Source organism: Mustela erminea, chromosome 18, assembly GCF_009829155.1.
Source record: "Mustela erminea isolate mMusErm1 chromosome 18, mMusErm1.Pri, whole genome shotgun sequence".
Lineage (NCBI taxonomy): Eukaryota > Metazoa > Chordata > Mammalia > Carnivora > Mustelidae > Mustela > Mustela erminea.
The window spans coordinates 2,313,375-2,335,838 of record NC_045631.1 but is presented as its reverse complement, the minus strand read 5'-3'; the positions used below and the strand labels follow the sequence as shown (position 1 = coordinate 2,335,838).

Here is a 22,464-nt window from a genome sequence, read left to right as displayed (position 1 = left end):
GGGAGGTGGGCCTGGCGCCCCCCGCACGGATCACGCTCTCGAGCGGCCGTTCTTTGCCACAATCAGCAAGGTCACCCCGGATGTCCGGGGACGCGGTGGTGGGGCTGCTCGCAGTGGGACAGGTTTCCGGCCTTATAGGACCTCTGCAGCTGGAAGGGCCCGGTTCTGGCCCCCCGGCGATTGCACCGGGGGCTCCTGTGAAGTGGGGCAACCGGCCTGGGGTGGGCGACCGGCCTGGGGCGGCCGCCGGCTCCCACAAGGTACACCGCATGGGGCTGGGGGTGTGGGGCCCTGGCTGGAGGTATTCTGTTACTGGGGGAGCACCGAAGGTGATTGTGGGTGGAGGTCAGAGTACCCACTGCTGCCGCAGCTGGGATAGGAGCATCCCTGGTGCGGGAGGGTTTGATCGGCCTGTGCAACCCTCCCCTGACAGCGGCGGGCAGCGCAGAGGTTCTTGTTGCTAAGGAGGTCCCACACAGCCCTTGGAAAGGAAATGACCCAGGTGTGACCTTCCCACCCACACTCATTGGCCCGTTGCTACCTGCTTCACCTGTGACTGCAAAACTGGTTTGGAGGACAGGGGTCGCTGGAGCAGCCAGAAGCCCCGGAGAGAGAAGAGGAGGCAGGGGGGCCAGGAGGGGGCGACACCAGCTGTGCCAGGCTTTGGGGGGCTGAACCCATGAGGGCATGTGGTCACTTGTGACCTGATGGTCTGGCTGCCTGAGCCTCAGTCCTGGACTGCGCAGAAAGGAGTGTGAGCGACCGTCAGCGGCTTTTAATCCTGATAAGAAAGGGGAAACTGAGGGCAGAGGTTCGAGCAGGTTTTATTATTCTGGGGCTGGGAGAGGAGAAACAGGTCAAATCTAACGAACATCTTCCTCCACTCCTCCACGTGGCATTAACTCTGCTCTTGTTGGTGACCCTGAAGTCGGAGAGGGAAGACAACTTTTGTTTCCGAGTCGGTTGAGTGGGAAGAACCGCGGGCCCTGTGGTGTCCTCTGGTGTTGGGACAGATACTCAGAGGGCCTGGTAGGAGGGTGGGCCTCTCCGAACCACGCAGAATGTAACCAGCACCAGGGCGAGGAGGCCCAGTGCTACCAAACCGATGATAACGGGCAGCAGGTTGAACTGGTCGCTGGGACAGGAGAAACCTGGCAGAGAGGGAGGGCGGGCAGGAATCACGGTGGAGGCCAGGCCCAGGAGGGAGAAGGCTGCGGGGGGCACGCTGGCAAGTGGGAGGCTGGCGCGTAGCTCCCCTAGAAGACTCTGGGCCCTAAACAAAAGGGGGGGGCGGCCAGAGTTTTGCAGAGGAAGTGGGACAGTTGCCTTAGAGCCACGGCAGGCCTGAGAGAGGAAGGGAAGTTCGGGGTGTAGGAAGGAGGGTTCTGGGCCCGGGGCAGGGGGGCTGTCCGAGGCGGCGGGGGGGGGGGGGGAAGGAGGGGTCTTACTTGGCCCAAAGGCCCCTGAGAAAGGCAGCTGAGCAGCCTGCAGCTTCAGCCCAAGCAAGTCAAGGCGCAGAGACGGTGCCAGGGCGACACTCGCATTTCTGCAGCTGAAGCTCTGGCCCAGGGGTGCTTGGAGAGCTCGAAGGGATGAATTCTGACCCGAGAAGGTCCATTCTGGAAGAGCGAGGAAGGGTCAGCTCTCTGTCCCTGTCCCCGGCTGCTGTCCCTTCAGGAGCCTGGACGTCCAGGGCCCGCGGCAAGGGGGCGGTTACTCACGCGCTGCCCGAGGAAAGGACACGTTGTACTCCAGAGCCACGGAGCTCAGGTAGACCGCGCCCTGCCGTGGGTCCTGGGGAGGTGACCAGGAAGGCTCAGGGCGGCTGGGGACAGCGGCAGCCTCGGCCGGAGTCAGGAGCGCAGTGAGGGCTGGGTGGGAGGAGGGCTCGCGGGGGCGGGGATGAGGGCAAGGTACCTGCTCGAATCCGAAGCTGAGCTGTCCGGAAGGGAACGAGAGCAGCAGACGGGGGTGGGCGCCCTCACAGCGCCCCTGCGGCTTGGTCTTGTTGGGGTTCAGGACCGAGATGCCCCAGGCCTTGCAGAAGTTAAGATGAGCGTGCTGTGAGAACACGGTCGCGCCGTCCAAGGCTCCTTGTCCTCTGCACGCCACCCCCCCCCACCGTGTGTCCCCTTCTGCCCCGCAGCCAGGGGCCTCGCGCCCCTGTCCCTCTGGTCCTCCGCCGTCTCTTGGTGTTACCTTTCCTCCGCCCTGGGTTGGGTACACGACTCCAATCTGAATCTGGGCTTGGAGCCGGACGCAGGGCTGGGAGCCATTGGTCCAAGTGTAGTCTCCTATGGCCTCCTGGGGCCCCGGGCTGGGACTGGGGGGTGGGGGCGGAGGGGACGGTGGCCCTGGGTGGGGGGAGCTGGTGGAGGTGTTGGGGCTGGCGGTGGTGCTGTTGCTTATCGTTGGGTGAACCGTGGTGTTTCCGTGGCTGGGGGTGGTCGGGGGCTTGTGAGTGGCTGTTGTGGGTTCTTGGCTGGTGGCACCTGCCGTGGTGGTTCTGTGGCTCGTGGTCCCAGGGCTTGCTGTGCTTTCTGTGGCCGTCGGGGTCACCGTGAAGGACGGCAGCAGAGTGGCCGACTTCTTATGAGGACAGTCGTTCCCCGTCCCCTGGGCTTTCAGCAGAGCAAGACTGGTCAGCAGCCCTCAGGCAGGCTCCTCCCGGGGCCCCCTCCCCTCAGGCCTCTTACCTGCCAGCAGCCCCAAGGCCCCCAAGAGGAGCACAGCAAGCCTCATGACAGACGGGCCTCACCCAGGCAGTCCAGGTCAGGTTTGTCTGGACCCACTGCTTGCTCAACCCTCGCCTTCTGCCTCCGGTTGGAAAAGGAGGAATTAGGATTTTGACTTCCTGTAACTCCGGCGGTCCACCCCCAGCCTGACTCAGGCACCTCAGCCCCAGCCACAGATCCCTGAGTCACTGACCTTTGTCATTGAGTGAGGGGGTTGCCTTGGCTTCCCCAGTGGGTGCCACCAGCCTTCAAAAGGTCACACATAGATGGGAGTCTGTGGGCAGCTGTTCCCCAGGGAACAACGTTATGGAAGTCTGCCGGAGGTCCCAAGGGATTACAAAACCAGTGGGGACACATACCCCAATGTTCCCCAGAAATAGGGTATGCAAGCCAAGGGGTTGGGAAAGGGTAATTTTTTTAAGATTTTGACAGATCAGGGGCGCCTGGGTGGCTCGGTGGGTTAAGCCGCTGCCTTCGGCTCAGGTCATGATCTCAGGGTCTTGGGATCGAGTCCGACATCGGGCTCTCTGCTCAGCAGGGAGCCTGCTTCCTCCTCCTCTCTCTCTGCCTGCCTCTCTGCCTACTTGTGATCTCTGTCAAATAAATAAAATCTTAAAAAAAAAAAATTGATTTTGACAGATCACAAGTAGGCCAGGCAGGGTGGAGCCAACCCCCTGCCAAGCAGAAAGGCAGAGGCTTAACCCACTGAGCCACCCAGGCGCCCTGGGAAGGGTTTCTGTCACTTCCTCTTGGCTGAGACACGTGAGGTGCTTATGATGCTGCTGGCGCCTGGCGTCCAGCCCATAACAGAGCAGTGTCCCATCCAGTGAATGGGACCACTTTCTGATCAGAAGGGAGGTGGGGGAAAAAAGCAATCCAAGGATAATTTGGAAGGGTAATGACTACTGGCTGGGAGGTGGGGGGCACAGCCAGAGATGTGCCAGTAACAGGTGGGAAGGAAGGGGAGGCAAGAAATGAGAAGCCCAAACAGGCAGTTTGCAAGTCATTTTATTCAGAATTTTGTGTTTTGTTTCCTGAATCAATAAATACTATACAAAACAATGTAAAAATGGCTACCATTTTTCCTCCCCTGCTCCCCCCACCTGGGGACAATCCCCAGTCAGTGAACTCAGGGATTCTCCAGATTTGGTCCAGCAAATGAGGCTGAGTGACACTGTGGCCCCTTGGATGCTCAGAGGCATTCAGCTGGGGTGGGGGAGAGCCTCTGGGGTTTGGAGGTTGACTAGGTTACGGACAGATTAGTGTTTCTGGGAGAAGAGACGACGCCTGGAGCAAGAGCCTGCCCCAAAGAAAAGGGGGTCTAAAATGTTCACGGTTCCTTCTTTTGCCTCAAAAAGTGACATTTATTCAAAGAAAAAAAAAAGAAAAAAAAAATGACAAGATGTCCATCCCTTGGCTCCCTTCCCTCCCCCCTCCTACTACTCTTCAGCCCCCCAGACTGAACCCTGGGGGGCCTAAGTAGCAGGACAGCCCCTCAGATGAGGTCAGCGACATTGAGGGGCATCTCCTCAATGGAGGTGTTGTAGAATGTCTCGATGTCTCGGAGAGTCCTCTTGTCTTCTTCTGTCACCATGTTAATAGCCACACCCTTACGGCCAAATCGTCCCCCACGACCGATTCTGGTGGGAAACAAGGACATCTCAGTGTGAGGGAGGACAACAAAAAGGGAGGAGGAAAGAACTTTAGCTCAGGGCAATTTGTGGGAACATTCCACATCTACGCTTACCTGTGGATGTAGTTTTCCCTGTTGGTGGGAAGGTCATAGTTGATGACTAAGGAAACCTGCTGCACATCGATGCCTCTGGCCTAGGTCAGGGGAGAGTACGGGTCAGCACGAGCGCGAGGGGACACAATCAGGCCAGAGGGATGGGAATGAGTGTAGGCGGCCAAAGGCAGGCAAAGGAACAGACGTGCCCTGTCCCTGAGCAGCCTCAGGCATGCCAGATCATCTTCCAAGTTGCTACTTTCCGGAAGAGGGGCACGGGTGGGCCCCCTGGAGAGGGAATCAGCTTGGACTTTCCCTTCTTCCTCCCTGCCCAGGGGCCATCCACACTCACCAGCAGGTCGGTCGTGATCAGCACTCTGCTGGAGCCCGAGCGGAACTCCCTCATGATAACGTCTCGTTCCTTTTGGTCCATGTCTCCATGCTAGAACGGAAACAGAGGGGAGGACGCGTGTCACGGGCCCGCGGGTGCAGGGGAGCAGCTAGCTGTAAGGCGCGGACACTCCAGGGGCACGCACCATGGCGGACACAGTGAAGTCCCGAGCGTGCATCTTCTCAGTGAGCCAGTCCACCTTCCTCCGGGTGTTGATGAATATGACCGCCTGCGTGATGGTCAGGGTCTCATACAAGTCGCACAGCGTGTCCAGCTTCCACTCCTGGGAGGGGGAGGGGAGACCAGTCAGGGGCTATACCCAACCGCACCCCGCCGGCCCGCCTCCTGTGCCGGGCCCCACCTCTCGCTCCACATTGATGTAGAACTGGCGGATGCCCTCCAGGGTCAGCTCCTCCTTCTTGACCAGGATCCGGATAGGGTCCCTCATGAACTTCTTGGTCACCTCGAGCACGTCGGAAGGCATCGTGGCAGACAGCAAAACCACCTAACACAAAACAGCAGCCTCGGGGTGGGGGGCCTTCACGATGCTCGCCCCCCTTCCCGCAGACCACCTGCAAGGAAGCCAGTGCCCAGGACAGCTGAAGGGGAGATGCCAGAGTTCTCGATGGCACCCCTGCTGTCACCCCAAGCACACGTCACACAAAGGCAGCCTCACCTCTGTGGCAGGAGTTCGGACAGCTGCCGCTCACCTGGGTGTTGCTGTTGAGCTTCTGGAATATGTCATAGATCTGGTCCTTGAAGCCGCGGCTCAGCATCTCATCGGCTTCGTCCAGTACGAACATCTTGATGTACTTGGGAGCTACCGAGAGAAAACACCAGCAGACCAGAATAAGGGAATGACAGAAGACTTCAATTTCCCAATGAGGAACAGGGAAGAGACAAGAGCTCTGCTCTCAGAAGACAAGGTTGATCCTCCACCCGCGACCCGCTCAGCCAGCCGGCAGCCCCAAGGAGCAAAACACTCCCCCAGGCTCAGGACGGGAAGCGGGCTCAGATGACACGCATGGGCTCATCACAGAGCAGCGCAGCACGGCGCAGGGGGTTCTGTGGAGGGGGGACAGGACTCACACAGGTATCTGCGATTCAACATGTCAAACACCCGGCCTGGGGTGCCCACGATGATGTGCGGCGCCTCCATCTGCAGCTTCTGGACCTCGGCACGCACGTTGGTCCCCCCAATGCAGGCGTGGCAGGAGGCGCCCATGTAGTCTCCCAGTGCCATGACTACCTTCTGTATCTAGACCCAGAGACAAGTGCCCATATGTGAGCCGCACCAGAGCCAGGTCACATCAGAGACGGTTGGGATATAACGCTTGCTCTCCAACCCAGACAGGGTGCTGTTAAACTCACTGCTCAGACAAGGAACGGGCAGACGCTTCATTTAAGATCACGCTGCGCTTTTAAATGGCAGGCTCAGGGTCTGAGCTGCGTCTGGCTCCTATGAACACAAGGGTTCACAGTAACCCCCTTCTTCCTAAGCCACCAAGGACCCATTTCGTCAGGTCTCATAGCCACCAGTCTTAGGAACAGGACATCCACCTGCGTCCTAGCGAACTCTGGCCACACGACCTGTGCTGGGGGCATGTGCAGTCTCTATAAAAAAGTGTCTTCTGCACACACAAGAAGGTCTTTCTGGAGTTCTTCTAGAACTCTCCCTAGTTTGCAGTACCATACCTTTATTCAGTCAGCATAGAATCACCCTGACTTCACCCAACTTTCCTACTGAAGAGATCACAGTTTCTGACCCTCTCCTCCAGGAGCCAGGGAAACAGTCTACCACAAGGGTTTTATGTGCTCCAGGCATGAAACAGCTCTGGTCACCAAACCAGGCATCAAGCTAGGATCAACAAAGGGCTGTGCGTCCACTCTGCCCCCAGCTGATAGGAGCGCACCACCACTGCCGAGGTGTCTCTCTGCCCATCGCCAGGGGCTCTGTTCATCAAACAGCCACCAAACCTGCCTGGCCAGCCAGGCTCCACCTTTTCATTTGACTCAGGAAATGGGTGGAGAAAATAATGCTTATTGTGTTTGGGCAAGAGAGGGCTTATAATTAACCCTGAGAGGCTCCAGATATCCCGGAGCCCTGGTTTATTTCCTCACCTCACGCACTGACCCTTTCAGCCATCCCCCCCAGACCATGCTTCACTTCTAATGAGCAGTGATTCGCGGGGAGCACACCTCTCCCCGTTTTCTGATGATGCTGAGCATTCCCAAAGCAGCCCCTCAGGGGAAGAGAGAAGAAAGCGACATGCTCACCTGCTGAGCCAGCTCTCTAGTGGGCGCCAGGACCAAGGCCTGTGTGGCCTTTAGATCTAATTCAATCTGTTGCAGAATCGATATGGCGAAAGTGGCTGTTTTCCCAGTCCCAGATTGGGCTTGAGCGATCACATCATAACCTAAACAGAGCAGCAAGAATCGGAAATGAGTTCGTACCTCTCAGGATCAGCCCTTTCAGGTCTCTGCCCCATCAGCGAGCACCCCACAGAGCTGCGGGGTGAGCGTGAAGTGCTTCAGACTTCACTCTGGCGCTGTTCAGCGCCCACGTGCAACAGCGTGAACTAGACCAGATCACTAACTCCCTCAGTACCGCACTGAGCCGGCCTAGAAACACAAATATGAACAATCACGAACTGCCTAAAACACCACCTTACTGAGATCACACCGGCAATCGTTGTGTCCAGGGCATGAACCAGACATGGCACAGACCAAAAGCCGAGCTGGGATGAACAAGGAGTTGCTCTGTCCCTGACTGATATGAAACAAGCACCACCAACCAGGTGCCGCTCTACCCAGGTCAGGGACAGTCCAGAACCTGTGCTGGGGCCGAGCGCACTCACCCTTGATACAAGGAAGAATGGCTCGCTGCTGGATGGCAGAAGGCTTCTCAAAACCATAGGCGTAGATGCCACGGAGAAGGGACTCAGAGAGGTTCATGTCGTCAAAGCTGTCAACGATCTCATTCCAGTTGCTCTGTGGGACAGAGTGTTTCCAGTGGTAGGAAAGACCACGCTGTCTTCCAGCGCGGAAGAGCAGACCTCGTCCTCACTGAGAGCGCCACAGCCCCCGCTTCTCCGCCCACCAGGGAGGCCAGGTGGGTCCCGAACTCAGGGCCCAGGAAATCCCCGGACGACACCAGGCCACTAGTAAACCAGAGAGCAGACCGTGCAAGACAGGACTTAGACCGAACGGACTGCTATCCGAGCTCCGGGACGCAGATACTTAGAACGAATCTCCGGAAAGGAATCAGGACTGGAGCGGAGGCGGGGCAGGTCTACTAGCGAAGGGGACAACCGCGCTCCGGAGAACCATGGGGCACTGGTGGAGATCGTCTTTCCCAGAAACAGGGACAGCGGCGCAGGAGTTCCAAGCTCACCTCGATGACGCCTTCGGGCTCCATCCCATCGGGGCCATTGTCTCTGGATCTGTTGGCGGAAAGCAGAAGCCCACTGAGACGCTGAGAAACCCTCCCCGCGGCCGGCTGGCCCGCACCACGCCGTCGGCCTCCACTCCCGCGCGGACCCCACCAGCTCCCGGGGGACACAGGCTTCCTTCACCGAGTCAGAACGCAGCCGCGCTCCCGGGTCCAGAACGGGGTCCGCGCTCCCGGGCCCACGTGTCCCGGGCCGGGTCGCTCAGAGCCCGAGCGCGTGCGCCTCCCCCTCGGCGGCCCCGACGCGCCGGAAGTCCCGCCCCTCACCTCCCGGCTGCAAGGGGAGGACATCCCCTTCCCCCCACGTCACTCCGCCCGCGCCCTCCCCCACCCTCTCCAGCCCGGCTCCCCCCCTCGCGGTGCCCGGATGTGGGAGGCCGCGGGCGGTGGCGGCCTCGCGCACAATGAGCCCCAGCCGAGCTAGCGAAGGGGGAGATTGCACAACACTCAGAAGCCAAGCGGGCTGGGGGAGGGGAGCCCCTCGGGCCGCCATGTGCTCGCTCCCTCGACCACCCGGTGGCGTCTCCCCCCGCCACAAACAATCCACAGCCCGCCCGCCCCCGTCGCGAAATGGCGTCGCCCTCCCATACCTCAGGCCGCTCACCCCCGAAGGAAAGTGGACCTGCCCATCCGCAGTTTGCCAATTGCCCGGCTTGTGCGGCAAAATGGACCCGCCCGCCCGGCGCCGGGTAGGCTCCCGGTGCCTCACGCGGCCGCTCCTCGGGGTCAGGCTCGGTCCTGGCCGTCAAGAAAACCAGCACACTGAACGGCCGGCTTCCTCCGCCCCGCCCCGGCTCTCCGCGCGACCGAGCGCCCGGCTCAGAGCACCCGGGCGCCCCTCGCTCCGGCGAGTGGTCCCGTCGGAGGCCCCCGGAACCCCGAGCGCGCGCGAGCCCTCCCTCCGCCGGAGAGGCGTCCGCACCCGCCAGCCCGGGCCACGCGCGCTGGCGGCCGCCGCCGCCGTCCCCCACGCCGGGTCGCGACCCCGCCTGGCGCTCGGGCGCAGTGCCGCGTCGCGGGGGTGGGGTGGGGGGATCGGCCTCCCGGCGGGCCTCGCACGCCGGGCCGTCCGCGCTCGCCGGTCAGGCCCCGGCCCTGCCCCCTCGACCCCCGGGACCGGGCCTCCCGGCGTGGCTGTCCCGCGTAACCCCGGGCGGGGGGTGGGGGTTTGGAGGTCCGGGGCGGTGGGGCTCGGCTGACCCCCACCCCCCACCCCCCACCCCACGGGGCCCTCGGAAGGAAACGGCAGGGCGAGCAGCCCCGACCTTTTGCAAAAGGGTTTCTTACCGGGAATCCTGACTCGCAGACATGATCCTTAGAAACTAGGGCGGAGTGCCCGCCTATCGACAACTTATAGAGCGCCCGACCCCGCCCCAGCCATCGCATTGGCTTGGCCGCCTCGGCCCCGCCTGTCGGCGCTCCGCGACTCGGCGTGACGTTAGTTCGCAGGCTCTCCGGCACGCCACCACCATTGGACAACCTGAACGCCTATCCAGGCGAGGCCCCGCCCCGCAGCCCCATTGGCTGCGGGGCCCGCCTTTCTCGCCGGTACGGAAGTGACATACGGGAGTCAGGCCTCGAGGCCTGGCAGCCATCTTGGGGCCCAGCGCCCCTACACGTGCGGAGGCGAGAGCGCCCAGGTCATATGGCCTGGCCGGCCCTATCGCGCGCGAGGGGCGAGGCTTCAGCCTCCAGGGACTTCCGGGCTCCCGAGACAGCTGCTTCCCTTTGCCTCCGCTGCCGATGCGCGCCGGACCCACGGTTTAGTTTGTCGTCTCCTGCCGCAAAGGTAGCCCAGACCCCGCCCCGAACCGCTGCGAGTGTGCGGGGGACGGTGGAAACCGGAGGCGCGCTGCCGGCTCCGGGCGGGGATGGGGAGCCCCCGCGCGCCTGGAGGTGCTGCCGCGAAGCTCCCCCATCCCTGAGGTCGCGCGCGGCCCCCTGCAGCCCCGGCCTCCCCGCCGGGGGACTTCGTCTCTGCCCGAGCCCGCGACGGAAGGCAGGGCCGCGGGGGTCTCAGCACCCCCGATTGGCGGTTAACAGAGCCTGTTAAACCCGAGCCTGCCAGAAGGAAGACCAGCACGACGCATCTCCAAAGGATCCTTTATTGAGCAGAGCAGGACCGTGGCGTTTATATATACGTATAAAACAAAGTTTGAAGATCTGGCAGGCACACTCCCTTTGCCCGCCCACCACCCCAGCACACATTTTCCTGCCCCCGCCCCTGCACACGGAAGGGGGATGACCGCCCCACCCAGGCCACAAGGCCAAACTACTCCCTAGCAGAGGGAGAAAAGGCTGTTCCATGGCCACCCCTTGAACATCAAAAATCAACAAGTATTCTCTCAAAGAAAAAAAAATACAGAAATCAATTAAAACATTTAAATATGAAAAACCATAGGGAACTGGGAAGGGGAGAGGCAAGAGAGGAACTGGAGTTTCTCGGGAAGGAAGGGTCCCCCACGTCCCCATGCCCATTGACCAATGGGCTTGAGGCCTGGGATACGACGCTCACACAGTGAGTTTGCAGTGACACAGCTCCTTGTAGATCTGCCGGCGAAGTTTGGGCATGTCCTGCTGGGTGAAGCTGAATGGCTGAGACAGGGCCAGGTGCTTGCAGTACTGGGTGTTAAGAAAGCAGGCTGTGAGAACCGGCCGTTGAGCAGCCCTCCAAGCCAGGACCTGGGCTCTGTGCTTCCCGAAGCCAGATCCAGCTCAGTGGGCCTATCCAAGAACTTCCACATATCACAGACAAGAAAAGCCTGACTCTAAGCCTGTTCGAGCACTGAAAGCTGGGAAACAACTACATGAGAGCCAGAGAGCAAGGACCAAGAAACCCAGTCCCAACGTGGGACGGGAAGCCATGAGAACACCAACAATGTCTGCATCTCTGCATTCTAACACACGAGGTTAGTCCCTGCTTCTCAAGTGCCTATGAGCCAGATCGCGGGGGCCAGAGGGCCTCCCCACCTCCTTCCCCAACTGTCAGCCCAGCTGCTGCCTACTTACCTGTAACACAAAGGCACCGCAGTCACTGTCATTATTCTGCCGGGCCACATTCTAGAGAATAAAAAGAAGACTCCTAGGCGTGTGGCTTCAACTGTTTCCTATCACACCTCTCTCATGACCCCATACCACGCACCCCCTAGACACTTACCATTTTGAAATAACCTTTCCAGCCCTGGTGGAAATCCAGCCGGTCTTTCTTCACTGCCTCTGCCTGTAGATACTTGGCAATATGCTGCAGAGACAGAAAAAAGAAGGAAGTGATGCCCTATGTTTGCCAAATGAACCTAGGGTATGGCAGTCCCAGGCCCCAAGCCCGCCCTCCTGCCCGGAATGCCTTGCCACTGGATCTCCTCCCCACGTTCTTCCCATCTGTACCCCTTCCCTCTCAAACCTTTGGGCAGCGGCGGTTTAGGGTGCGCTGCGAGTCGAAATACGTGATGGTGCGCCGCCTCACGTCAACAGAGATGAGGGACCAGTGCACCTCCAGGTGGATGGGGATTAGCAGGAGCTCCTTATTGAAGATGTCCACCTAAGGTGGGGGGCAGTGCTGGAGGTCAGGTCAGACAGCACGGAAGTCCTGCCTATTGCCATGAGGGTTCTAGAGAGGAGTGGAGGTGCAGACAAACAGCCAAATGGCCGAGCACAAGGCCCGGCGCCTCCACTCTAAGGCAGGGCTCAGCATATGTGGATTCTGGCGGGAGGAAGAAGGCAGGTTGAAGGAGGTCCTATCAGTAAACACACTGGAGAGCCCAGGATGGCCAGGTACTTTCCCCACGTTAAAGGTAGCAGGGTTGGGGCACCTGGGTGGCTCAGTGGATGAAGCCTCTGCCTTTGGCTCAGGTCGTGATCTCAGGGTCCTGGGATCGAGCCCCGCGTCGGGCTCTCTGCCGGGTGGGGAGCCTGCTTCCTCCTCTCTGCCTACTTGTGATCTCTCTGTCAAATAAAATCTTTAAAGATACTAGGGCTGAGCAGCTATTAACCCAGGCTCAGGATTCTGGAGCCAGACTCCAGGGCTTACACCCAGCTCCTCCATTCACTAGCTTGTGACCATGGGCAAGCTACGCAGTAACTCTCTATACCTCTGTTCTCCAATGCGAGAAACGAAACGCTAAAAATAACGGCATGTACCTCCTCTGTGTGTCATGAGGGTTCAATCAGTTAACACCCACAATACACTAACAACTGCACGCTTCCCAGCGGAGGGTCGGCCCGTTAACACACAATCCTCCGCGGGGGTTGTTAACAATCAACCGAACAATGAGGTAAATGCACCTCAGCAGAGGAAGGCAACTTGCTGTAGGTCACGGGAAAAAGGACCCAGGTGGGATTCAAGCACAAGAATGCAGAAGGCCAAATTCTTCACACTGGGCATCACCCCATCTCTACTAGGAGAAGCAGGCTGCCAGCTCACGGAGTTGTAAGCCCCTGAACCTGGGGACTAAAGAATGCTGGAGCCAGTGGTTACTACCACCTCCCTGTAGAGATTTCCTAGCCTTCGAACCGCAGGGCAGGGAAACTAACTGGAGGAGAGAAAGGAACTCTTCTCCCCCCTCACCAAACGCGCTCCCTGTTCTTTTCCCCAGTAACTTCTACTACCAACCCGGGCCTCCCCGATTCCTAGCTTTTCTTCATTCCCATGCCCAACCCGTCAGAAAGTACTATCAGCTCTAAATGCAAAACCTGTCCTAGAGAAAGCTACTTCTACCTTTGCTCTTGGCCCTCTGGCCCACGTGTCCCATCTGGGCTTCCATACTCCCCTCCTAGTCTGTCCGCTTCTCCTCTTGCCCGCTTCTAATCTTCATGAAACAGGAGTTCAAAACGTGAAGGATTTCCCGGCCTCCTTAAAATTTTTCAGTGGCTTCTCGAGGCGCATAAAGTAAGATCTGCTCCCCCATCCTCATGCGATCAACTCTGACCGAATGTCTTCCCCTATTCCCTCCACTCACTATGCTCCAACCACACAGGAAACCCCCCCGGTGCCTCCAATGCCCCTTCTCGCCTTCAGTCCCGTGTACTTGCTGCTCCTCTGCCTGGACCGCTTTTCCCCAGCTCTGCACACAGCATCCCCCTCATCACCCGAGTCTCAGCAGAGAGGCCTTCCCAGACCTCCCCATCTTAAGGATCCACCTCCTGTGCTACTGTGTTACCCTTGTATGTTAATCACAGCACCCAGCACCCAGCACCAGCTGAAATTTTACTTGCTTATTTACTCCTACTCCATAAAGGCAAGAAATTGTCCTTATTTAACACTGAATCCGGGCGCCTGGGTGGCTCAGTGGGTTAAAGCCTCTGCCTTTGGCTTAGGTCATGATCCCAGGGTCCTGGGATCAAGTCCCGCATCGGGCTCTCTGTTCCGCGGGGAGCCTGCTTCCTCCTCTCTCTCTGCCTGCCTCTCTGCCTACTTGTGATCTCTGTCTGTCAAATAAATAAATAAATTCTTAAAAAAAAAAAAAAAAAAACCACTGAGTCCTTGTGCCTTCATTAGTACTCCCCCAAACGGCCTACCGGCGACAAGACTGTATTCGAGAGACTGAGTGAACAAGCTTGAGGAAGGGGTTCTAGAAAACAGAACCCTATTCCTCTCTAGGCAAGGCTTTACACACATGGGTGTGAAGTGGTAACTCACGTTTTTGGTCCACCTTTTCACTCCATCGTAACCCTTGGTACGGAGCTTATCGTAGAAGAAACTGTTGAAGAAATGCACCTGTGCCAGGGATACAAGAGAGCGGCTGGAGCTGGAAGAGCTTGGGCCCTCCTGCCCGGTCTCCTTTGCCCGCGCGGCTCCATTTCACTAAGGCTCCAAGGGCCAGTTTCAACCACCTCCACTCCTGACCACTGGGCGTCAAAAACCAATCCTTTTCAGCCTTATCTTAGCCTATAGCCCCAGGGGAAAACCACCTCCCGCTGGGGAGAAGAATAGGCAAGTTCAGGATCGAGGTTAAAGATTTGAGGGGCGCCTCAATGGCCCAGTTGCTCAAGCTTCCAACTCTTGGTCTCAGCTCCGGTGTGACCTCGGGGGTCAACAGAGCGACCCCCTCCCTGGGCTCCACACACAGCATGGATTCTGCTTGAGATTCTCTTCCCCTCCCCCACCACCATTCTCTCTCTCTCTCTTTCTCTCTCAAATAAATCTTAAAAAATAAAAAATAAAAAAAAAACAGATTTGAATTTAACACACTGCCTTCTACTACCTCCCCAAAAACAAAGATCGTCTTCACGGGTAAAGCAGTAAAAGGGACTGAAAAGGCTGCTTAGAACCGCAGCCGTTCTTCTGGGGCAGGCGAGGCCTACCTTCTCCGGGACCGTGTCCATGACCAGGTCTCCGTACATGTTCATCACCTGGGGAGAAGACCGGAGGCAGCATGCCATGCAGGGTGCAGCCCCCAGAGGGCCCCAGACACCCTACTCCCCAAATCCCCTTTGGGGCCCGTGTCCCCACGGCTCCTCACCTGGTCGTTGAGCCAGTTCTGTCCATATAAGGTGCCCAGGTCATCCATGGTCAGCACGTGCCGCTTGTAGGCCACCCGGAAGCCCCTCACCATAGCGTTGCCTGGCATCCGCTGGTATGACTGGATCAGCTGCAGCACCAGGCCCTTCCTGAGGCGGCCAAGAGTGGAGTCACACAAGAGACAGGGCGCTGGGGCAAATGGAAATCCCTTCTACTGCCCAGAGCAACAACCTATGCTAATCCTTTCTGGGGCGCCTGTGAGGCCCAGTGGGTTGAGCGTCTGACTCTTGATCTCAGCTCAGACCTTGTTCTCAGGGTCCTGAGTTCAAGCCCCACACCGGGCTCCACACCGAGCACGGAGCCTACTTCAAACAAACAAAAACTAAACCTTTTCTTGGGTCCTGTGTCCTTTTGAGGACCTGCTAAAGGCCCAGTCCGCAGAAAGAGGCACAGTACTATCAGGTATACGCAGTATTTCAGGGCCTCAGGTAAAGACCTGCCCCAAAGCAGTCAGTTTACAGGGGCTTGGCACTCTGCCCTCAAGACTGCCCCCTTCAGTCCTACGTTCCTCCCTCTCCCCAAGCACATCCCTATGGGAGAAAAGGCGGCAGCATTCTCTCCTACCCTCAGGTCCCAGCCCTCCTCTGAGAGCACCGCTTTTCTGCCTCACCTGGAAGGTGTAGAGAACTCCTGCTGGAAAATGTCCTCTAATTTCTCTACTACCTCGTCCGTGCTGAGGGGGATGAGGCTGCCATAAGTTTGAAGGAATTCATCCAAGATGCCTGAGCGGAGGGAAAGAGTAGAGGGTGAGGCCTCTGATTTAGGAGTTGGCTGGGACAAATAGACTGGGCCCTCTAGGGTCCCTTACTCTGCACGCAGGTCACATGCTCCTCCCGCAGGGGGCTGTGCTGGCCGGCTTTCTCCCCGGGCCGCTCTGCCTCTTCTGCGGTGCCCAGATCTGAGCCCTGAAACAGCTCCTGGGCCACATGGTCCCCGATGCTGCACACATTGCTGATGAGGATGCTGGCATCAGGGGGTGCCAGACCCCGCTCCCCTTCTGGCCCGGGGGGTCCCCCAAAACCATTGGGAAGAGTACAGGAGAGGAGGCCTGCAGGACAGGGGAAACAGGGTGGGGATGAGAAGGCTGCTTGGATCAAAGAACAATGGGGTAAGGTCAAATGATGCACCCAGGCCGTTAAGACAAAAATGAACTAAAATGGGACCGACAGGTACAAACTCTAAGGAGTGGAATCTCAAGCATGAAAGGAGCACGTCTGAGGCTGTAAAAGAACAGAAAAGAAGATGTACTACTTGCAGGGCAGAAGCAAGATGACTAAGATTCAACAAGATCTAAACTTCGGAGATATTTACCACCACTATGGACCTGGTGCCTAGTAGGATGCCTGCACACGTTCAATACTCCAGCGATTCGTAAAAACACAGCTGGAAATTGTTTGGTTGAGAGTCCCATCCCCGAAAGAAACATTCTGAGCGAGAGTGTCCCCCACTACAGGTGGCACGGTCCACTACTCAGAGAAATCCCACGCCACCACCGGGAGAGTGGTACCCTTCACAAACGGACATGCCCCTTTATTCTGAAAGGGCAAATGAAGAGGGATTTCAAGCGTGTAAGGCTGTCTTGGCTTTTGTGAACCACACGTCCTACCTTTCTCATCCCTACACAGAACACCCACTCGGGGACTCTGTATCCCAGCCTCGACTACCTCCCCAGACTTGGTTACTGCTCAGAGTGGAGCTTAAGACATTTCACAGCTCTTCTGGACACCCCTCACTCTGCCGTCCCACTAGCTTTAGGCCCAAGGGTCGCCACCGCAAGAGGCTCCGGATCCTCCCCAGCCCCTCCCTCCACCCACTCCCACCTTACCAGAGTCAGGGTCCAGAGGAGACTTTGGAGTCCACCGTAATCCATCTTCCTCCACTGGGGGCCCAGAGGACATCGGTGGAGACCCTCTCACCCCATCCTCAGCCATGAGAGCACCTAGCAGACCCAGCCGGGGTGGAGGTGGCCCCCGTGGGGAGTCAAAACGACAGCAGGGGGATGGCACCTGCGGTGTCGCACCCCCTTCCTGGGGTGAAAGATGGTTCTTGGGGTGTGCGAGGCTCCGCCGCCGGCCCCGGTGGCGCCGCCAAAACTTCCAGTGGAATGTCAGCGAGGTGCTTTTCGAGTACAGCAGCATCCGGAAGGCTCTCATGGCTCGGCGGCGGCGCTGGGAGCAGGTTTTTCGATGAGTAGGGCGGGGAGGACGAGGCCGCTGGGAAGCTCCCAGCTGACCCCATCTGGGGGGCAGCCTCCAAGCTGCCACTTCCTCTTCCTCATCTTCATCCTCATCCTCCTCTTCTTCTTCCTCCTCTTCACTAGCTGAGGCATCAAAAGAGGGCCGAGGGACAGGGAGGCGTCTGGCTGGCGCTGTGGTCCCTGACCCAGGATCTGGCCCAAACCCTCCACCTGATTTGAGTCGGGGTTTGGGGGGTGGGGGCCAACGCACACGCTCCCGCCTGGGACTTGAGTAAGCTGGGGCTATGCCAGGTCCAGGAGGCTCAGGCCCCCAAGACCCGGTCCCTTGTATAGTCTCTTTCATCTTCCAGTAGCCCTGTAAAACAATGGTCAGAGTGTCAGGATCCAAACACCCTGAACCCCAAGATCTTGCCTCTCTTCCTCAGCGCGCCATCACTGGAATCAGATGCGAACAATCTAAGGAGAGAGGAAAAAACCGCTAAACTCCTACAGACTGCCGATCTGTTCGGTTAACACGGTCCACAAGGAGCCCGTTAGAGTCCATGTCATCATCCGTCCCCCAGCCAGACAGAAGCAAAGAGACTATGGCTAACCAGCAAGCGTCTGGAAGCTTATTTCTGAGATCCCCAGCTTAAACCTAGTACTTCCAGACTCTACTTCTCTACTTAAGACCACCAAGAGTATCCTAATTGAGCACCTAACGAGGGGCATGGCTCAGCCCTAGAACCCTGAGGTGATACAGAGACAACCAAGGAGGACACAACTTCCACAAGGAAACCGTGGTCTGGAGTGGGAACAGAGTTCTCTATCACCTCGGAATGAATGGGGGGCTGGGGCGGGGAGGGGATGGGCATGCTCAAGTCAAATCAGGAGGTCTCAGGAGGTAATGGGGATCCCAGGGCTATGGCTCAGGAGTAAAATCTAACGAAAACGGAAGAATGTTCAAGGAAACTGAAAGAGAACCCGATCAGTGCTTAGGCGGCCGAATCAGGGCGCCGGGACAGAACTGAGCCGCGTGAGCTGGTTGGCCCAGCCCCCTCTCCGGCTCCGTTCCCGGGGGCCAGAATGCGTCCCACGCCGGTTCGGTCCTCCAAGCTCAGGACAGTTCGGCGCCCGAGGGCCTTAAGAAGCCCCTTCGAGGACCTCCTGGGCCCCGTTAGGTGGGAATGAGGTCCCGAATTGGGAGAGGCCGCGGCAGAGCTGGGGGAAGGGTAGGGGGCGTCCTCACCGGGAGCAGGGAAGCCGGGCGGACGGGCCCGAGGGCGGGCGTCTCCGGCCTCAAGCTTCCCGGCTCATCTCTTCGGCGACGGTGGCGGCCCCGCCACTCCTGCTGTCTTCAGGCGCAGCCCTCTCAATTCAGGATTCCAACGCTCCTGGGCCGCGCGCCGCGCCGCCGAGCCGCCCCGCCGCGGCCGCCTCCTGCTCTGCTTCAGCCTCCACCTCTACCGCCTCCCCCTCCTCCTCCTCCTCCTTCTCCTCCTTCCCCTCCCGCGAGCCCCAGGCCCACCGGCGCTGGCGGCGCACGATTTGTGCGTCACACCCGGCGAACAGCGCCGGCGCGGCCAGCACGCGCCTAGTCCCGCCTACCCGAGAGCGTGGACACCACGGGATCGGCCCCGCCCCCGAGCCCCGTGCGGCGCGGCGCCTGCGCACGCCGGCTGCTCCCGGCCGCGCGCGGCGAGCCCACTTCTCTCGCGTTTGCGCCTGCGTGTCCCCCTCCCCCCGCCCAGCCCCGACCCCACCGCCGCTGCGTGTCCCGCGGCTGAGCGCCTGAGGGCCCGAATCCCGGGGCGGCGGAATCTGGGTCCCGGGGGTCGGCGCCGGGGAGCGAGCCGGGAGGGCGGGGAGATCCCGGGGCTAGGCAGGGGCGCGAGGGGGGTGGAAGCCGTATATTCTCTTTTATTGAAGTGTGAGCGGGTCTGGAGCAGGAAGGAGAGCCCAGGGGAGTGAAGGCGGGCCGGTGTGGGGCGCACGGTTTACCCAAGGCTTCGCGGACACCGTCCCAGCTCGGAGGGCGAGCAGGAAGGGCGGAACCTGGCGCCCGAGCAGTAAAGTGGCCGCAAAGAGTACCCCTGCGGACGGCTGCAAAATACACCCCCCGAGACAGTGCTGGGAACCGAAGGCCCAGTTGCTGGGGAGAGAAGTGGGAGCGAGGCTCTCGGCGGAGCGAGGAGGCAGCGGGTGGCACAGAGGGGGTGTGGCACGGGGAACCGCGAGTCCGCGAGCGGAGGGAGGCGCCGCAGATCGTGCCGGCGCGGGCCGGTTCTCCCGAGCGGCCGCTAGGTGGGGGTGCTGTGCTGGAAGCGGTCCAGCGGGCCCCGCGGGAGGCTGCCCGAGGCCGGCACGGCCCCCTGCCCGCGGGAGTGTGGGGCTGCACGGCGAACAAAAGCACGGTATCACACCTCTTTAATAGCCACGGAATCAAAGTCTACGGGTTGGGGGTGGGACAGGAAGAGGAGGGGGCGGAGATCGGTGACCGTCAAACCCAGGAGAGGCCGCTGCCCCTATTCTCTCTCGGCTGTCTCCAGTTCGCGCCCACCGTCATCTTCCGAGCTCAAAACCACCGTCCGTATTGTAATCACAGTTTCACAAGCCCCAGGAAGGTTCCGTGCGGAGACAGGCTGAGCTTTGCCCTTCCCCGGGGTATTGTGACACTCAGAGCATCCCCTTGGTGCAGATGGAAGACACCTGAGACACGGGAGAGGATTCACACTCGTGGAGCCCGGTCCGCAGATTCTCCCCCGCCTCCCCTCCCGCCTCGGCTCGGCCTTCCTCCTGCTTCCTGGCCTGCATCCCTCCCCCAGATCCACCTGTCCGCCCAGGCTTCCGCCCGTCCCCGCCCCTCCCCAGGGGTCAGAGACACCCTGCTGTTCTCATAACCGCCCTCGCTGCCCACGGGGCTCTCACCTGCGCTGTAGCAGCTGTTGTAGGCCCAGTCCGGGTTGGAGGGCATGCTTCGGACACATCGGAAGAGAGTCTCCTGCCTTCCCTGGCCCTCCCGAGACACCACCTGACCCATGGTGAAAGTCACATCATGGAACAGGACCTGACCAGGAATGGAGGAAAAGCTGAAGGAAGTGAGAAAGCCTGGCTCAGGGCTGGGAGGCCTCCGGAGCCCGGACGAGGGAGCCAAGGAAGGAAGGAGGGTCTCTTAAGTTTGGTACGAACAGCAGCGTTGGGAGCGTTTCAGTACCAGGGCATCCACCCTGCTGGGAGAACAGACCTCTCGGCCCCAGACAAGGCTTGGGGTATCTGTGGGATTACCTGACTGTACAGCAGATAAACTCCAGCGTCCCAGACTCGCACAACATATCCTTGGGCCTCCAGACCTCTCCCACGCTTAAGGGCCGGTTGCCACATCACCTCTGTCACGTCGGAGTCCTCTGGAGGTGAGGAGTGTGGCCATCAGGACGTCTGGGCATTCTCAGAGACTTTTCACCTCTGAATTCTCTTGGGCCCGGCTGCCAGCCCCAAAGCTCCCTGACCTTGGCCCTCCCCCTGAGCCATTATTTAAAGTTAGTGCTCACCCTTGGAGGTGATGTTGATGGGAACCAGGTGCAGAACGGAGTGCTTCTCTGGGGAGAGGAGGAGGAGAGCTAAGCGGTGCCCACCTGTCCCTTCCCCTCTCGCCTTGGCTCCAGATCCCTCTGCGGCTTGATCCCCCCCACCCCTGCCGCACCCCACCCCGGAGGCCTCCTCACTCTTCTGCTTATGCTTATGCATGAGCGCTGCTCTCTTCCTCCGGGATCTCTCCCCATTCTCCCAGGCTTCCAGGGCGTTGGGGCTCTGCTCATGGAAAGAGGGTCAGGGTTAGGCTAAGAAGCAAGGGTCCCGTGACAGCTTTTCCTCCCAGCCACTCCTGCCACGCTCTCCCCCTGCCCCCACCAACCAAGCCCCAGGAGTGCCACACATCACTCATGCACTTTTCCCCAGCGACCTGATTCTTGGTGCTGGCTGTCCTCCAGGATCTGGTAGGTACGAGAAGTATTAATCTTTAACAATTTCCTTTCCTGGAATGGCTGCTGCCTTGACCTCCAAACCTGGGACCCTCTCTTGCACCTCCTCAAAACTTTACAGACCGCAGAGCTAGACCCAGGAGGCCCCGAGTTGGCCCTGGCACCCATCCTCTTCTCACCCCCCCCCCTGCTCCCCTCACTCACCTGCTCCCGGAGGCTCAGCCACGGATGCCCCTCCTCCTTCTCGGAAGGCCCTCCGGCCCTCTGCAACCGCGCCACCTCTCTCCTTAGACTTTGCAGCTCTGTTTGTTGGGTCAGCAGAGCCACGGCACAAGCCACGGCCCCCAGAGCTGCCCCCCAACTCAACCAGAGGGCGACTGAGAGTGCTGGCTCTCGGGCCGAGCCCCCCATGTCTCCCGGGGGCCCTTTGGGGGCTAGCAAGGAAGGAGATGAGGCTGGCATGAGCCGGGGACCCCGCCGGAGGCTGCAGCCTCGGGAGTGGGGTGGCCGGGAGGTGGTGGGGAGGGTGGGGGTACAGAAGGGAAGAAGAGTGTTACGCAAGGGAGAAATAAAAAGGAACTTGAGAATAAAAAAAGGAGGAGGAGAGCCAGTAAGGGGCACTGTTGGCGCTCCTGGAACCCCGCCGTGGGGCCGGTGGTGTCTCAGGACGCCCCCTCCGGACGGACACACACACACACCCCCTCCTCCAGCCTCGGGAAAACTTGGTGCCAGTCTCTCTAGGAAGGACAGGACTGCCAGTGACACCCAGAAGGAGCGGCCGAGCTCAGGAACCCTGGGACTGCCCCAGCAGTGGGGGAGGGAAGGGTGGCTGGCTCCAGGCCATGGTGCCAAGAGCAGGGATGGAGAGGCAAGCTGGGCAGTCTCGGGGGTCCGGGGTGAGGGGGCGAAGACCCTCCAACTCAGCCAGGGGGAAGACCTCTGGGAATGACGAGGTAGAAAAGGAGGGGCAGGGGGTAGATGGGAAGGAGAACTAGGGTCACGGAAGCAAGAAACTGGCTGAGTTCTGGGGTTAAGGCCAGGCCGGGTGTGTTGGAGTGAGGCCGGCACTACTCCCTGTGCTGAACTTGGCAAGGAGAACTTCCTGTTTCCCGAGAAGAGCTCTTACATAAGGGGCCTGGTCAGAGAGAGAGGGAGACAGCCCCAAGCACCCTACCACTGTCAGATTCCTTTCCTGGACCCAGGGGCCCAGGTTCGCATGTTCCCGGGCCCCGGCGTCCCGCTTCCTGACCCTGAGCTCCCTTTCGGGCCTGCTCCCACCCCACATCCCAGCCAGGGCTTGTGCCAGCACCCGCTTAACATCCCAAGGCTGCCAAGAGGAAGGGCCCTGCTCCTCCCTCCTCCTGGCCAGGGATTACCCACAGGAGGAAGCCCGCCTCCTAGGTAAATGAGGCAGCTTCTGCTGGACCTTGGGCAGACATTGATTTTTTTCCTGGCACTTTGCCTTTCCACTCTCTGCTCATGCCTCAGGGG

The 22,464-nt window shown here is 59.6% G+C and overlaps 4 protein-coding genes and 4 non-coding genes across 9 annotated transcripts; all 8 read right to left on the bottom strand.

Moving 5' to 3' along the window:
• Positions 1-808: 808 nt before the first annotated feature.
• Positions 809-2,846, bottom strand: CD68 (CD68 molecule). The gene is made up of 6 exons (XM_032322647.1): positions 2,697-2,846; positions 2,200-2,621; positions 1,918-2,037; positions 1,722-1,794; positions 1,449-1,619; positions 809-1,151 (listed from the first exon to the last, which is right to left on the bottom strand). Exons 1-6 carry the CDS (start codon positions 2,740-2,742, stop codon positions 1,018-1,020), a joined length of 966 nt encoding a protein of 321 aa, XP_032178538.1. The 5' UTR covers positions 2,743-2,846; the 3' UTR covers positions 809-1,017.
• Positions 2,847-3,973: 1,127 nt separating this feature from the next.
• Positions 3,974-9,692, bottom strand: EIF4A1 (eukaryotic translation initiation factor 4A1). 2 transcript variants are annotated; one of them, XM_032322645.1, is made up of 11 exons: positions 9,591-9,692; positions 8,247-8,295; positions 7,711-7,843; positions 7,130-7,269; positions 5,942-6,110; positions 5,563-5,672; positions 5,214-5,357; positions 4,998-5,135; positions 4,814-4,903; positions 4,483-4,562; positions 3,974-4,375 (listed from the first exon to the last, which is right to left on the bottom strand). In XM_032322645.1, the coding sequence occupies exons 1-11, from the start codon at positions 9,611-9,613 to the stop codon at positions 4,231-4,233; spliced, it is 1,221 nt and encodes a 406-aa protein (XP_032178536.1). In that variant the 5' UTR covers positions 9,614-9,692; the 3' UTR covers positions 3,974-4,230. The 2 variants fall into 2 exon arrangements, with proteins under 2 accessions (XP_032178536.1, XP_032178537.1); XM_032322646.1 differs by lacking the exon at positions 9,591-9,692 and adding an exon at positions 8,894-8,918.
• LOC116578599 lies at positions 4,631-4,772 on the bottom strand. The gene has a single exon (XR_004280966.1). It is a non-coding gene; the product is annotated as a small nucleolar RNA SNORA67 (small nucleolar RNA).
• Positions 5,763-5,894, bottom strand: LOC116578625. The gene has a single exon (XR_004280992.1). It is a non-coding gene; the product is annotated as a small nucleolar RNA SNORD10 (small nucleolar RNA).
• Positions 6,661-6,805, bottom strand: LOC116578616. The gene has a single exon (XR_004280983.1). It is a non-coding gene; the product is annotated as a small nucleolar RNA SNORA48 (small nucleolar RNA).
• LOC116578615 lies at positions 7,543-7,676 on the bottom strand. The gene has a single exon (XR_004280982.1). It is a non-coding gene; the product is annotated as a small nucleolar RNA SNORA48 (small nucleolar RNA).
• A 699-nt stretch (positions 9,693-10,391) lies between the features above and the next one.
• Positions 10,392-18,532, bottom strand: SENP3 (SUMO specific peptidase 3). Its single transcript, XM_032322644.1, has 11 exons — positions 18,246-18,532; positions 16,646-17,372; positions 15,629-15,868; positions 15,431-15,542; positions 14,762-14,909; positions 14,604-14,651; positions 13,939-14,016; positions 11,704-11,841; positions 11,461-11,544; positions 11,313-11,363; positions 10,392-10,925 (listed from the first exon to the last, which is right to left on the bottom strand). Exons 2-11 carry the CDS (start codon positions 17,358-17,360, stop codon positions 10,815-10,817), a joined length of 1,725 nt encoding a protein of 574 aa, XP_032178535.1. The 5' UTR covers positions 17,361-17,372; positions 18,246-18,532; the 3' UTR covers positions 10,392-10,814.
• An 874-nt stretch (positions 18,533-19,406) lies between these two features.
• Positions 19,407-22,018, bottom strand: TNFSF13 (TNF superfamily member 13). Its single transcript, XM_032322651.1, has 6 exons — positions 21,178-22,018; positions 20,719-20,803; positions 20,545-20,592; positions 20,282-20,400; positions 19,925-20,063; positions 19,407-19,705 (listed from the first exon to the last, which is right to left on the bottom strand). The coding sequence occupies exons 1-6, from the start codon at positions 21,433-21,435 to the stop codon at positions 19,596-19,598; spliced, it is 759 nt and encodes a 252-aa protein (XP_032178542.1). The 5' UTR covers positions 21,436-22,018; the 3' UTR covers positions 19,407-19,595.
• Between the last annotated feature and the right edge of the window lie 446 nt (positions 22,019-22,464).